Source organism: Anticarsia gemmatalis, chromosome 1 (assembly GCF_050436995.1).
Source record: "Anticarsia gemmatalis isolate Benzon Research Colony breed Stoneville strain chromosome 1, ilAntGemm2 primary, whole genome shotgun sequence".
Classification (NCBI taxonomy): Eukaryota; Metazoa; Arthropoda; class Insecta; order Lepidoptera; family Erebidae; genus Anticarsia; species Anticarsia gemmatalis.
The window spans coordinates 10,384,791-10,397,874 of NC_134745.1; the positions used below are offsets into that span (position 1 = coordinate 10,384,791).

The 13,084-nt window shown below is 34.1% G+C and overlaps 3 protein-coding genes across 5 annotated transcripts; all 3 read left to right on the top strand.

Annotated features, from left to right (window-relative positions):
- Positions 1-2,651: 2,651 nt before the first annotated feature.
- On the top strand, positions 2,652-8,184 carry LOC142975624 (gamma-glutamylcyclotransferase-like). 2 transcript variants are annotated; one of them, XM_076118590.1, is made up of 5 exons: positions 2,652-2,891; positions 5,513-5,712; positions 6,974-7,107; positions 7,448-7,616; positions 8,018-8,184. In XM_076118590.1, the coding sequence occupies exons 2-5, from the start codon at positions 5,518-5,520 to the stop codon at positions 8,141-8,143; spliced, it is 624 nt and encodes a 207-aa protein (XP_075974705.1). In that variant the 5' UTR covers positions 2,652-2,891; positions 5,513-5,517; the 3' UTR covers positions 8,144-8,184. The 2 variants fall into 2 exon arrangements, with proteins under 2 accessions (XP_075974705.1, XP_075974714.1); XM_076118599.1 differs by lacking the exon at positions 2,652-2,891 and adding an exon at positions 3,863-3,913.
- A 228-nt stretch (positions 8,185-8,412) lies between these two features.
- Positions 8,413-11,130, top strand: LOC142975616 (glycosaminoglycan xylosylkinase homolog). The gene is made up of 6 exons (XM_076118576.1): positions 8,413-9,093; positions 9,257-9,394; positions 9,512-9,740; positions 9,990-10,185; positions 10,455-10,655; positions 10,914-11,130. The coding sequence occupies exons 1-6, from the start codon at positions 8,800-8,802 to the stop codon at positions 11,122-11,124; spliced, it is 1,269 nt and encodes a 422-aa protein (XP_075974691.1). The 5' UTR covers positions 8,413-8,799; the 3' UTR covers positions 11,125-11,130.
- Positions 11,131-11,591: 461 nt separating this feature from the next.
- LOC142975635 (gamma-glutamylcyclotransferase-like) lies at positions 11,592-12,959 on the top strand. Of its 2 annotated transcripts, XM_076118621.1 has the most exons (4): positions 11,592-11,681; positions 11,744-11,890; positions 12,306-12,439; positions 12,530-12,959. In XM_076118621.1, the coding sequence occupies exons 2-4, from the start codon at positions 11,774-11,776 to the stop codon at positions 12,822-12,824; spliced, it is 546 nt and encodes a 181-aa protein (XP_075974736.1). In that variant the 5' UTR covers positions 11,592-11,681; positions 11,744-11,773; the 3' UTR covers positions 12,825-12,959. The 2 variants fall into 2 exon arrangements, with proteins under 2 accessions (XP_075974736.1, XP_075974726.1); XM_076118611.1 differs by having other exon boundaries at positions 11,625-11,890.
- The last annotated feature ends 125 nt before the right edge of the window (positions 12,960-13,084 follow it).

The window sequence follows — 13,084 nt, forward strand, 5'->3', positions numbered from 1 at the left end:
TTGGACATATTTATTTTTCCTTGTAATTGTTTAAAGCCCTATTTACGTAGTTTATAGTTTACAATGAAAGTTTTTAAGGGTTTTCCAAATGATGACTAAGTTCAATCATGTTTTCCCTAAGATCTAAGTAATGACGCCAACAGTAAAACCACTGTTATTTCAAAATATTGATGGACTTTGAAAAGTAGCATAAAATCTGATTTGCATTTAAGTGATTCACAGAAAGAAACTTAGTAATTTGTTTCTTTTTTTATTACAAGAGGTTATAATACGGACGTCGTCATCGCAAAAAATATTCAACCACAAATTATATTATTACTAACGAGTTTAAAATGACCAAGTCAGTCCAACCTCAACACTTAAAAACACCTTAAAATTCTATAATTACAACAACATTAATAAAATTACAAAACGAACGTACAAGTCAATTTATACCATAAATCAGTGTTTCGTAGTTAAGTATCAAACAAATCCTAAACCGACAATAATGATTCCGTGGGCAAATATCACTTATTCATAGTATCAAATGAAAATTTCGATTCGAAATATTACTAAACAGCTCAGCAATGGAGCAATGATACAGATGAGTTTGTGATTTGACATCGTTCATAAATCAGTTACGACTGTTAGTAACGAGTAGGGGTTGCAACCCCGCTCGCTGATATTGTTTCTACATTTGTGGTTGATTGATGACGGAGCAGGCTCCTCGGACTTTAGATTTGACACCTACGATACAACATTGTGAGGTATGACTACGAAATAGTCATATGTCGATAGCTGGCTGAACAAAACATTTTTTTTAAACAGTTTATAATAGACTGGCCGTTTATAGATGACGGTTCCACTCGGCTTAATAGTTATTTAACAGATTACCCTAACAAATATACACTAAAGCATTCCTCGCGAATCGCTTTATCTATTGGTGAAAATATAAAAATCCATTCAGTAGCTGTCTTGATGCGAAAGGTATCATAGAAATAAAAAGGAAACTTAGATAGGGAACATATTTAGATATTTATCTTGTTTATAAAATAAATCAGAATTAACTGCTAATTTCAATCATTATTGGTGATACACAATTTGGTAATGTTATGGTTCAGTTGAATATGATTAAGCAAATTTGAGGAAACAAACAAATTAAATTGATAAAAATGTTTACAAGAACAACTTGTTCATGAGACGAAGTGAATGATAATAATTCCTACATTTTTATGTTACTACATATTAGATTACTCCCGGCGGCCACCGTGCCAGTAGAGGCGGTTATTAATTTCTGTGCTATTATATTTATTACTTAGATAGTTACTCTTTGAGGCTCTTATAAATACTATCATAAGGAGAGCTTTGTTATTGGGCAATGTTGTGTCTAAAAATTGTTGAGTTCGACTCGCACTACTTAATACCTTGTACCTTATTTGATAACAGATTTTATACAGTTATTCTGAAGTAGCTTCGTCTATTTTCCAAAGTAAAACTAAAGCAAATATTTCTTCGAACAATAATAGTGCAGTTCTAAATTGTAATCTTGTAAATTCGTACTGATAAATAGTTACACAGTGTCTGTGTATGTCCGGGGCGCGTTGCTTGCCGTGCCGCCGGGGAGCGTGTTTGCGCAAGCTGTTAAAAAAGCGGCCGGCGCGCCCGCCCTCGCATCGGGTGCGCCCAATTAGGGCGGCGACGCTGCTGATTGGGCGTAATCGTGTTAGTATCGGCGACAAACAGCCTGCCTGCCTGCCTGCCTGCCTGCCTGTGCCTGCACCCGCTGCGCCGTCTCGACAACATGCCACTAGTTAAATCTTATTGTACACGTATTTTATATCAACAATGCGAGAGCTGCTATTACAATTTGGCTATTATGATGAATATTGTTTTATGAGATCTGAAGGTAGGGAGGCTTTGATGTTATTTTCACTATTTGTTTGATTAAAATATTTGATTATTTGGTTTTGTCCTTTGAGACTGTATGTTACGGTATTTCACTAAAGTTTTAATGAAGTACCTACTCATACTATGGCGGGTATGTTTTTCGTGAGTTGTCAATCTTCTATAAAATAAGAGTAGGTACGAGTAGGTAGGTATTTAGGTTTGGTAGGTACTTATTTATAATCAAAGGGACTAATAACATGTCTAATCTGTGGAACTAACTACAGGAAACATATATCTCTTTATAACACCGCCAGATAACACGCTACTTAACACAGTTTTATCCTAAACGTTCACTATCAGTTCACTAAGGTTATCAATCTCAAAACAAAAACATGGATAAGGTCAAAATCCTGTTATAAATATTATTATAATGAGGTGAATAACATTATCCCGCCTTAGTATCTCAAAGATCTTTTTTGTGTCGTTTTTTACTGGGAAGTAAAAAAAAAAATGAAAAAAACTTACGTCTTCAGAATATTTTTAGGGGTATTTCGCCGGGGTGTTGAAGCTAATAAAAAAAATAGATTTTAATGCCTGGCGTCAGAAATCAAGCATAGTTAAAGTAACAATGTACTAATACATCTAATCTAAGCCCTATTACCGAAAAAGTTAAACGAAAATGAAGCAAAAAGGATTTTATACGCACTTAATCATGTCAGTCAAAATAAACTGACGTAAGCCTGCAAATTGACGTACAGCTCACAAAAAAAATTGACAGTAATGTAGGTCAATATTTCAATAACCCTAAATCTTACTTCATGTAATAAGCAAAATACTTATATTTAAAAGGCTTTGAACATGGGAAGGGCTGCTTCAAAATAAACAAGTGATAATTATACCTACTCGCGACCGCGGCACGTGAAAAAAGTGTGTCTACATTGAAGTTAACTCCTAAATATGGTTATGTTTACTTACGTGATTGATGCAATTCTAAATACACTATACTGAGTTTCAGTTACTTTTATGTAAGTTTAATTTAATTTAAATACTTAATTCAAGCATGTTTTATTTTAAAATTTGTATAATTATATATGAAATAGATAATATATTATTATGTAGCTTGTGCATCTTACCCCGATTTCTGAGGTACATAAAGCGGTAGTTTATCTATTCAATAGCGTTTAATAAAAGAAACTCTTAAACTACCGCTCAATGTGTCTCAGAAACCGGGCATTAGAGAGTTATAGGTATATTAGGTATGGAGTCGTATGAATATTATTGGTCATTCTCTAATATCATCAAATTTAGTATAGCAAGTCGTAAATTATCATGAAAAAAATACCGAGTACTTGTATATTTTTGGGACAATCAACCCGGTATAAAGTCAGCTTGGATATACTTATGTTACGTTTTCAATATTTTGTTAACATTGCACAGTTATTTCCGTCTTATCAGTAGCTGGTACGTAGGTATATGCATTAGCAATATTATTGATTGCATTCATGTGAGTGATATTTGATTCGTATCCTCTATGGTTTTTACATGATCACTGCTTCTATTATTTCGTATAAATGTACTAAAAAGATAAGTAAATCAAGAGGAAAGGCATAATGAGTGCATTATATCGTTTTAAACTAGGGTTATTATCAACCATGCTGATCAGAAGTTAATTACAGTATTTTAATATTATGTACTTGTAACCTTTCGGTTATAGCAGCCAGTTTCATATAAACCAGCCATTCCGCTTTGGCTGCAATAAAAGTAGACTAAGACTAGGACCATTATCGGCATTTGCAAGGAATAGGGTTCTTCGGCATCTCTACATGCTAGCGTACAATCTCGGAAACTATGCTTTGACATGCTGCAACGCCCGTAGTGATGATTAGTCTTTAGATTTATTAAAATTGTCAAAACTTACCTAATGTTTATCTTGTTATTAAATGACCACATGCTTAGAACACTGGTTTAGACCGGTTAGTTAGGTTAGAAGATTTGTACAACCACCCAGACGGCGCCCCGTGGAGCTCTAATATTACTGTTACATCAGGTATTTACTCGTACTTAGTTTATATAAAATACCCTCCTTCGTATGAAAATGAAAGAAGACATTGTTATTGTTTTGATTGAGTATTAAATCAAGATCGAACGTAAAAAATAATATGCCAAATGATCTATTTACGTAGGTCAGTACGTGTGCAAAATTGTTGTGCAACTTAAGAATGAACCAAGATAAATCTTTGAATCAAATTCATTCTCACCAATTTAATTAAGCAAACGATGATAATCACATTAAGCACCGCTTTGTCTTATTGATTAAATTATATTATATACTTATACCCGAAATAGTAATTAGAGTCATTCGGGGTAACTGTTCGCAGTGGGTAAGTGAGCGCAGGGCCTATATCTCTGATCGGGGTGAGGGGGCGGGGGTGACTGTTTTGGTCAATCGTAGCTGCAAGCGACGCGATCTAATCCCGACACGTCAGTGCGCCGCACCACACTTTGTTGTTTATTTATTTGCAAAAAACTGTTTTAGGCCATTTGATTGTGTCTTTCTTGTTGTTTGGAAAACATTCTGACGCGCAAGATTGTAAAGCAACACCAGGAAAGTCATGTTTTTTTCATTAAATGGTTATTGTTGTTGAAATTTGCAAGCGTGATATAAAGTTATATTCATTCCTTTGGACTCAGCGGTTCTTATATTCAATTTTGGGGTCTGCGGGAAAGTGTGCGCGGGTAAGTGGGCGCACGCGCACACTTGCCCGGATTCATAAAGATAAATACATTTATATAATTTTAGTAGCAAATAAACTCTTATTTACTTATTTATTTTATGTAGCGCCATGTTTCGTAATTATATTAGAAAAAAAACCTGAACTTGCGACTGTTACAACAAATCGCTAAAGCAAAAGCTCTAATTGAACAGGGTAAAAGTAAAGCAATTGGTATAAGCGAGTCATGTCTGCGCAAAAGACTTAAATTAAACGTAGCTGCATCTTCAATAGGTCGGTTTAAGCCAGAAACAGTACAAATTATTTAATTTGATTAGGTATTTATTTTTTTATATTTATACCTGGAATGTTCAAGTAGTTTTGTTAGTTTTGTGTTTGGATTTTCTGAGAAGGAGATGTTTGGTTCTGGTTAATTTTCATTAAATTTACTTCAAAGGCTAGATAATTTTGGTGAAACAATTTAATTAATATCATTAATTTCGGTCAAATTAACCAATACGTTCGCTTGCCCCAAGTGCGTCTTTTTACCCCATAGCTGTGCGCACACTTACCCACAACACGGGTCAAGTGTTCGCATTCCGACTTTCAGTTGTTTTTGTCTGTTTGAATGAAAACTAATATACTTACAGATTTAGTTTGTCTTCCAAATTGTAGTCTAATAAATGTTTATTTTGATATGTTACTTTTATTTTACTGATTACACTGTTCTAATTTACAATGTGGTCCCAAAGGTGAAAGTGCGCACACTTGACCCGAATGACTCTATCATACTTTCCTGTTGTTCCCGCGCAAGTCAACTTATAGTTTAGTTCAGACGACCTACTGAGATAAACTGGAACGAACTCGTATATAAGCCGGTTACAATACAACTACGCTTATAATACAGACTCAATTCAAATCTTGACTTCGACCAGGTTGGATGTGCACGATGTTCTCCGAAATGTACCTTGTGATGAGTTTTTTGACATTTATTACCTGTTCCTGCAACGTTAATGCAGCCAGTGCAAGGAACGATGGAAAATTTTATTACTACGGATACGGCAGTAATTTATTAGCGAAGAGGCTCCATATCATGAATCCGTCAGCAGTATTCTACAGCACGGCCAAACTTGAGGTGAGTAACGAGTAGAATCCTACATATTTACATAATGCTTAAGTAAATCATCTACGGATCAGGTGCACGTTGATAAAGTAATCGATTATCCACCTACCGCGGAAACGGTAGAAAATTAATTATAATTTTACGATGGATAAAATATTACTTACGTGATAAGTCTGTGAAATGAGTATACAGGCTCGCCTAGAATATGATTGAAAAAATCATGAATAAGTACCTATGCAGTTTTTACTAATCACCTAAGTAGGTACTTACTAAGTTTACAGTCCGTAGAATGAAGTAGGTACTTAATGAATTACTATTCATTAATTAGATACCGTTTCTATTATAAATTATTGCATTACCTACACATGTTTATGTTTGATAAAAATATTAGCCATTTAAATTGTATTCTGACAAAACTATAGTATTAACCATAATAAGTTAATAAGTGCTCACTATTTGTGTCTTGTACCAAAATAAAAAAATAATATGGTTCGAGGATTAGCACAACTTTTTTTGTTGACACCTTAATAATGTTAGCTTAGCTTTACTGCTAGCGCTATTCCTACATACAATATTATACTTCAATATTTTACAATTCAATTTTCTCCGCTAGACGTGTTTTGACGCCATAGCCTCCAACCTGAAGTCATAATTAAGCGCGTCATCGCTTATTATGACGTTATTCACGACGTCAATTAGATTTAATTATATTAAAGGCACGTAATAGATGAAAACAATTAAAATTCGTCATAATATATTGACTTAGAATTTTCTTCATTTTAACGTGATGTAAACATTGGTTTTCCCGGCGTTTTAATTTAAGAATTATTGTCAATTTACAAACTACTAAGACCTACTGAATGTAGTTTTCACACGTCTTTTTGATCATTATAACATTAAAGGTATACAGAGTAACGAGAATAATAAGATTTTGTATATAACTTATCCCAGGAAGTACTAAACGACCTATATGAAGCAGTGGTTAAGGTCATTGCGACGGGAGGTCGTGGGCTCGATTCCCACACGGAACAATTATTTGTGTGAACAAATCATTGTTTCGGGTCTGGTTGTGCTTTGTGTCCGTTGTTTGTATGTTTGTAAAAGTCTATAAAAAAAATATCCAAAACATTTGAACAGCATGTGTGCAAGTGAGCTACATACAGCTATTCGATGCAATGATAGTACGACAACCCATTACCTACTTTCTATTTTGTCATTTACAGCGATAATATGCAATAGCAATGATACAGTTAAGTATTACTTTGTTCTGTAGAATTACAGACTGGACTTCAATATGTACGCGGATACTTGGAACGGTGCTGTGGCCACCATTGTTGAAGATCAAGGGGAAACAGTTTGGGGCAGTCTCTGGACCCTCGATAAAGATCAAATCAACTATCTTGACGAGTAAGACATCTCTTTATTTGTCAATATCCAAATACTCCATTAATTTAATTTTTACCTGTATGTTATCCCAGAACTATTCGACAACACTTCGTTAATGATTTGAGATTTTTTTTTTGTTCATGTAATGAGCATAGTTCGTGCTATATTTAACCAACATCAATCTAAACTGGAAAAAATCCTACAATAATGAAAATAATGGAACAATTAATACAATCCTGTAAAATAGTCACGAAATATGCATGTCTGTTTTATTGACTGACTAAGATTCCGTCCCCCGGCTTGTCCTTAATCTAAGCGTTACACATTCACATTTTTTAGTTTTATAATGTTCTTCCCGCAGGCAAGAAGGTGTAAGTCTAGGATGGTACTATCCAAAAAGTGTCAACGTAACGACACCTAATGGTAAAACTGTATTGGCTCGAACATACCTGGAAACGGAGATCCCTAGCAAACTGGCGAAAGGAGAAGATTTACCGATTGAAAGACGTCCTTCCAATACCTATCTGGAGGTTTGTATTACGTGATTTTAAAAACATTGCTCAAATCAATTCATCAATCAAAGCTTAACTCTGACAACCTAGTTATACAATGTTTTTTTTAAAAGACACGACGTCCCGTGTTAGAAAGAGGAAACCCATAGTTGCTATTGCCCATAGACCCGTAATAAGTATTTGTAGATCACACAAAAATTTGGCCGAATGGTAAACACACCATTGCCAATGATTTAAAATTACGCACCAAGTAGTATTCTGTATAATAAGAAATTGCTCCAAATAATCATTATTTGGTGCGTACTATAACAACGCTACGCATTAGTAAAATCAAGTAAAATACTTTAGTGGTGACCGCCAAAACTACTGCACTACAACCTATAGGTACATATAAAATGTATTTTACTATTATTTTACAGGTTATCGCTCTCGGAGCGATTGAATCGAAGCTGCCAGCCGAATACATTGGATTTATTTTCTCATTCCCTACCAATGGACAAATGGCACCTGCAAAAATTAGGAAGGAATTGGGATATCCATTTTAAATACAGTACTATACTTAATAAATTTTAATGATAATGAAGTGCTTACTTGTTTTTTATTTACCCTCATTAATTTAAATAAAGGTTCTAAATTAATGGAAATTAAAATGTCTTTACGGCAGTAGATAGGTACTTATAAAATCAATCAGTTTCCATGATTTTAGTAAGTAATAAGTTCTTATTTAGTAAATGCAATATAATATCCTAGGGTTTTCTGGCAACCCTCACCAGCTGTCTCGGTTGTCAATGTTTATGTCAATCGTCATGTCAGATGTCAGCACAATAGTCGTAAGCAGCGTTTGTATGCTGTTGTTTCTTGCAAATTTTATTATTTTATTATAATAAACGAAATTATACATTTTGTAATAAAATGTTTAGTTAATATTAACTATACTGCATTATTATAATTGTTTGGTACCTGGTATAAAACACTGTATAGACGAACAACAGATTTATCACCTTATTGTGCCAATTATTTAAAACTCATTAACAGATACAAGGGTAAGAGAATTTATCTGAGCCAAAAATATAATTAACCGAGCTAGAGTTTGCTTCCTATTTGCGTCACTAAACTACTGTCTATTGTTTGAGTGACTATAAAAATCGGTACGCCCTGAAAATTACTCCACGAATAAATGTGGATTGTTGAGAGATGAAGTATGTCGATGAACTGTATATTTGCGTTTTCATTATTTCTATTGTTGCTTGTGGCTCTCAACATATATTTTTTCTACATCCTAAGTACTGAACATAAACCCTCTAGCTTTAACCTCCCTATCATAAAGTCTGATCCCACACCACCAGTTATCAGAGAAATAAATGAGCATCTCAACCGCCTGCCCAGGCAATACCGTTATAAAAATTCAAAATTTACATCAGTTCAAAAGAATTTACTCAGTGGGTTTAATTCTTCAGCAACTAATTTAGAAAGTGTTTGGCAAAATATTGAAAGTGTAAGTATTATATGTGTTTTTACGGCCTCTAAGATGTGTTCTAATACATGTTTTAATTTAAGCATTTCACATATAAAAATTGTGGTAAAGCACACATACACTCTATGAAACTGGACTAAAATTATTGTATTTATAATGATGTCTGATAAGTTTATGTTTCCAGTGGGCTGATGAAGAATCACTATTTCCATATAGTAATGGTGCTGTCAGCCAAACACTGCAGGCTCTGCGTGCCGCACAGATAGTGTTAGTAGACAATGCTCCAAAAGGAACACAACTCAAGTTACTTCTTCTATTAGAGGTATGTAATACAAGTTCAATAATATACTGTTTTTATTATAATTCAATATTAATATAATTAACTTGATTACACAAGAGCCTGAGAACTAACAAAACATTTGTTTAATAATGGTTGCAGGGTAAACAAAAGCTGTACTTCAAACCAAAGAGGTATAATCTAAGTCATGTGATAAGGGGTAACATTTATGCAGGGTTTGACCGCCACAACTCTGAAGTGTTAGCATACTACCTTGCAATGGTGCTCAATTATAAATGGATTGCTCCATCAGTCATCCGAAGAATACATTTAAATAAAGACATATTGGCACATGCAACAGTTGGATTAAAACGGACTATGATAAAAAATGGTAGATATAGATTATTAATATAAAAATAATTTATTATCTGTTATAAGTAGGATTATTGACTAATACTCATATTTTAGATTGTGAATTACTGCGTACTAACTTTTTCCCATTAAGGACTTTTTTCTTTATCCATGCTTTTCTAAATTGAAAACTAAGACTATTCCAAATTGTATCAGAATTTTGGTCTACTATAAAAATTAAACAAACAACAATTTGCTTGTATAATATTTATATGAGTCTGTATTTCAGATAAAGGGAATGTTTGCATCTATGGCAAATGTTTTTATTGTAAAGCAAATGAAACTGTATGCCCTGATGAGAATGGTGAAATAGAAGGTGCAGCAATACTTTATCTAGATAAACAATTTAAGATTCACAAGTCACCCTGGAGACGTTCATACAATAATAAGAAAATGGAATGGGAAATTGATAATGACTTTTGTAAGTAAGTATTACTTCTCATATTGTTACCAAAGCAGGTAAAATATCCACCCAACTGTTGTTATTCGAGTTTAAAATTTTTATTAAACATATTTGACTGCTGTACTTACAGTTGATGCACTTGGTAAATTCTTGGCATTTATTTTGGTTAATTCTTTACCATCTGAATAAATTATGCTTTTAATTTAGCTCATCTAATAACATCAAATTAGGCTCTCAATCTTGAATTTAATTTTGAGTCTGTAGAAGCTTACATAATGTTTTTTTTTACAGAAAAGTGTCAATGATTTTAAGCCCCAAAAGAATACTTAATTTAGTAGATATTGCAGTAATAGATTTCTTAATACAAAATGGGGATCGACATCGTTACGAAGTGTACAAGGATAAGATCCTCCTTCTTGACAATGGGAAAGGACTTGGGAACCCAATGGTGGATGAAATTGATATATTAGCACCACTTTATCAGTGTTGCATGTAAGTACAAGTATATTAACCAGACATAAAATAGTTATATTATTTGCTAGTATAGGGAGTGTGAAAGATTATCTGCGACATACAGTGGCAAGCATCGCACAAACCTACAATTGTGAGATCCGGCGGGAATGTCTGAAGACTTGCCCACGGACATGTCCGTCTAGTGAATTCCCCGCTTAACGATAATTTTATTATTATTGCTACTTTCAAGTCCTATTCCTAAGTTGCCAATCTAATTAATTGTTTGTTTTATTTCAGAATGTCACAGTCCACATGGCAAACATTAGAAATGCTTGCTGGAGGAAGTTTAACGGAGACAATAAAAATACTAGCATCTTTCCAAGGAGAAAGACTAGCAACTGACGAGCACTTTAGAGCGATAGAACGACGACTACTTAAAGTTTATGCGACCGTTCAGTACTGTATTGGTAAACATGGTAGTGCCAAGGTTTTCAAAAATATAAATTAAAAATAATGTGGCTGTTTTTTTTTTCTATTCATATGGTTTTAAAACTTGGAACACCCTTGGTTTATAATCAACTATTACCTTCTGGTTGCCTACCTACTGGTTGCAAACTCTGACTGAAGTAGGTATGCGTTCTATAAATGACTCAACTTGGGCTTTAAGTATACCTCCGCAGCGTTATGCTGTGAACGCCTACACCAACCAGTTAACACCGAAAACCCGCTTTCTATACGAAAGCTATGTTCGTCAAAAAATGATGATATTTATGTAAGTAGAGTATTTAAGTATATACCTATACCTTTCTAATGGCTATATAGCAGAAGGGATATGCTAGGTATAATAAAATTATTATACGAATCATAATCTCTACAGCAGCAGTAAGCACAGGTAGTATGTCATAGATAGGTATGGGTTACCTTATTACACTACTCAGCCAACACAATGCTAATATTCTGAATAACTCTGTTCTGGAACGCGGCCTTGATGTCGTATTTTAGGTTAAGTTATTGTTTTGATAAGAAAGTATTATCGTCCGTGAGACTGCAATTTTATTAGCCTAGGTAATAACAAAGATAGTGACATTCCAATTAAATTGATGTACTCACATGTTTCCGTATCATAGGTACGCAAGGTACGAGTGCAGATTCGCAAAATGTTCAAACCTGTCGAAAATACATTCCTATATTTCGCTTACGGCAGTAATTTACTGAAGAGGAGGATACGTATTAATAATCCATCAGCCGAATTTTTAGGCAACGGCCGCCTAGATGTAAGTTTACATATATTTACGTACTTATTAACTTAAATATTTTAGTTAAGAACCTACCTAGAAGCAAGCTTGGCAGATACTAACCTATTGCTATCTTACTAGCCTAGTTTGTAGTTATCTATTCTGTGATACCCTTACACATATTCAAACAACTGGGTACGTAAAGTTCAAGGTTCCCCTACTCAGAAATCGAACTCGTACCTAGGTGTTTGATAGATCTGCATTACACTATTTTTACATTTGCACTACTAATACTGGGGCCGCAGTACACACAATTAAAGTCAAGATCAGACCTACGCCGCGGTGGAGGTACCGTCTTATTAAAGACGCTGCCTCTATCTAAAATACTTACTCTAACTAAATAATACTTAGGTTCCCGTATTTCACCTTTCTAACTGACATTTATCGTTTCCAGGGGCACCAGCTTGATTTTATAAAATATTCCCCAAATTGGCGGGGTACGTCCGCTACTATTGTTCCTACACAAAACGCTCACGTTTGGGGAGCTATATGGAGATTACATAACGCTGACATGCCAGCGTTAGATAGGTATACTCATTTGTTAACCATGGCCATGGCCCATGTTTACTTACCTACTAGGTTAACATTTTCCAGCTAATGATTCCTTGTATTTTTCAGACAAGAAGGTGTCGATACCAATTGGTATTTTGCTAAAACGGTGGGCGTAGTCGTTTCTGATGGCTCGAAAGTGGAATGTCGAACTTATCAGCAAACTATAAATCCGCCATTGCGTGAAAACGGCGAAGAATTGCCAGAAGACAGAAGGCCTTGTATCACTTATTTAGACTGCATTATTAAAGGAGCCACGGAATGTAATTTACCAGAATATTATATTGAAGAACTAAAGAAGATTCCTAACAATGGACAGTTAGCGTCTCCGGAAATGATTGAAAAATTGAGTAAACCTTTCTAAATACTTTTCATAAGTATTTGCTGACAACTTTAAAATGGTTCTCAATAAAGTATAATAAATAAATTGTATTATGTCTGTGATTACATAAAGAAAATATTATGAATGAATGAATAAAATAATAATATTGTGATCTGTTATTCGCTTTTTACTTCTAACGCACCATAATCTATGAAAATCATCTCAATTTCTCAATTCTCAAGTATGCGCCAGTCTTACAAATGGAGATAAAATATTCGTTGCTTAAACATATTTCTTTATTT